Genomic DNA, 1,194 nt, shown 5'->3' on the forward strand with positions numbered 1-1,194 from the left:
AGAAGCAAAATTCTAACAGTAGCAAAATGCTAGCTAAAAGCAGCAAGGAACTAGCTAAGCTTTAATCTCATTGCTAGCTATAAGCTAAAGTAGCAAGACCCTGAAACCTAAAGTAGCAAAAGACTGGTTAACAGTACAAACAAATGGCCAGCTATAAGCTAAAGTAGCCCTCATTCTCCTGAGGGCTGCTCTGTGTACGTCAGAATAAGAGTCCTGATGTGATACTAAAGTCATGTTCAGAGATTCTCCCTAAGAGTGGAGTTTTAGTAACCAGAAGGAGAAGGGTCTTCAACATGAAGTTCATGACTCTGGTGGATCAAATATTATAACGTTTTATGTTTAAATCTCTGCTTCTTGTCCTTTTCCACAGTCTGGACCAACGTGGAGCCTCGCTCCGTGCCAGTGTTCCCTTGGCATTCGCTCGTCCCTTTCCTGGAGCCCAGCCAATCAGGAGCGGCCGCCCATCCCGCCGACGGCCAGCAGCTTGTCAACCAGAGCAAAGGTGGCAGACGAGCCTGCAGTTTTCTTTGTGCACCACACAGAAGACAGCCGAATGTCCCAATATGTCCAATATACACGTTGTATAAGCAAAAACAAGATGTCTTTATTGGTTTACTTGCATGTGTGACACCAAGTTTTTAAAACTTTAACAGAAAAAACCCACGACTAAATAGGAACCCTGACCTATAAACCCTCAGAAGTACTTTCTTAGTTTGCATGACCTCATGACATGTTCTTCATATTTATCTGTTTGTGGGCGTATAAAACGTACGATAAGATCAATTTTATTTTGGCTGGTTTCAACTCCAAAAACTGTCAGAAAAGTTTATAAAGCTCACCAAATACGGCTAAAGCAGCAAAACAGAAGCTAAAAATAGCAACATAATAAATAGATAAAAGCTAAGACCAGTAAAGCAGTATCCTACAACTAAATGTTAAAAAAAATCATGGTTAAATGCTAAAGATAGCTAAACAGTAGCTAAAAGCTAAGGCTGGCAAAGCATTATCTAAGAGCTGTCGTCAACAAACAACAGCTGAAACTTAAAAGCATAAAAGGAACTGATCTCTTAGACCAGAAAAACTGTTACTTGAAACAAAAGCCATCAAAACAACAAGTAAAAGCTAAAATTAATCAAACAGTGGCTAGAAGCTAAGGTCAACAAAACACTGGCTAAAACCAAAACTAGAAAAACA

The 1,194-nt window shown here is 39.6% G+C and overlaps 1 protein-coding gene across 1 annotated transcript in view; it reads left to right on the forward strand.

The window, feature by feature from the left end:
• The window catches only part of cica (capicua transcriptional repressor a), a 45,299-nt gene that overhangs the window by 19,562 nt on the left and 24,543 nt on the right, over positions 1 to 1,194 (forward strand). Inside the window, exon 4 of the mRNA XM_037693497.1 lies at positions 371 to 502. Within this exon, the coding sequence (XP_037549425.1) occupies positions 371 to 502 (132 nt within the window). The remainder of the gene's footprint in view (positions 1 to 370; positions 503 to 1,194) is intronic.

This window comes from Nematolebias whitei, chromosome 19 (assembly GCF_014905685.2).
Source record: "Nematolebias whitei isolate Nwh7 chromosome 19, NemWhi1, whole genome shotgun sequence".
NCBI classification, from domain to species: domain Eukaryota; kingdom Metazoa; phylum Chordata; class Actinopteri; order Cyprinodontiformes; family Rivulidae; genus Nematolebias; species Nematolebias whitei.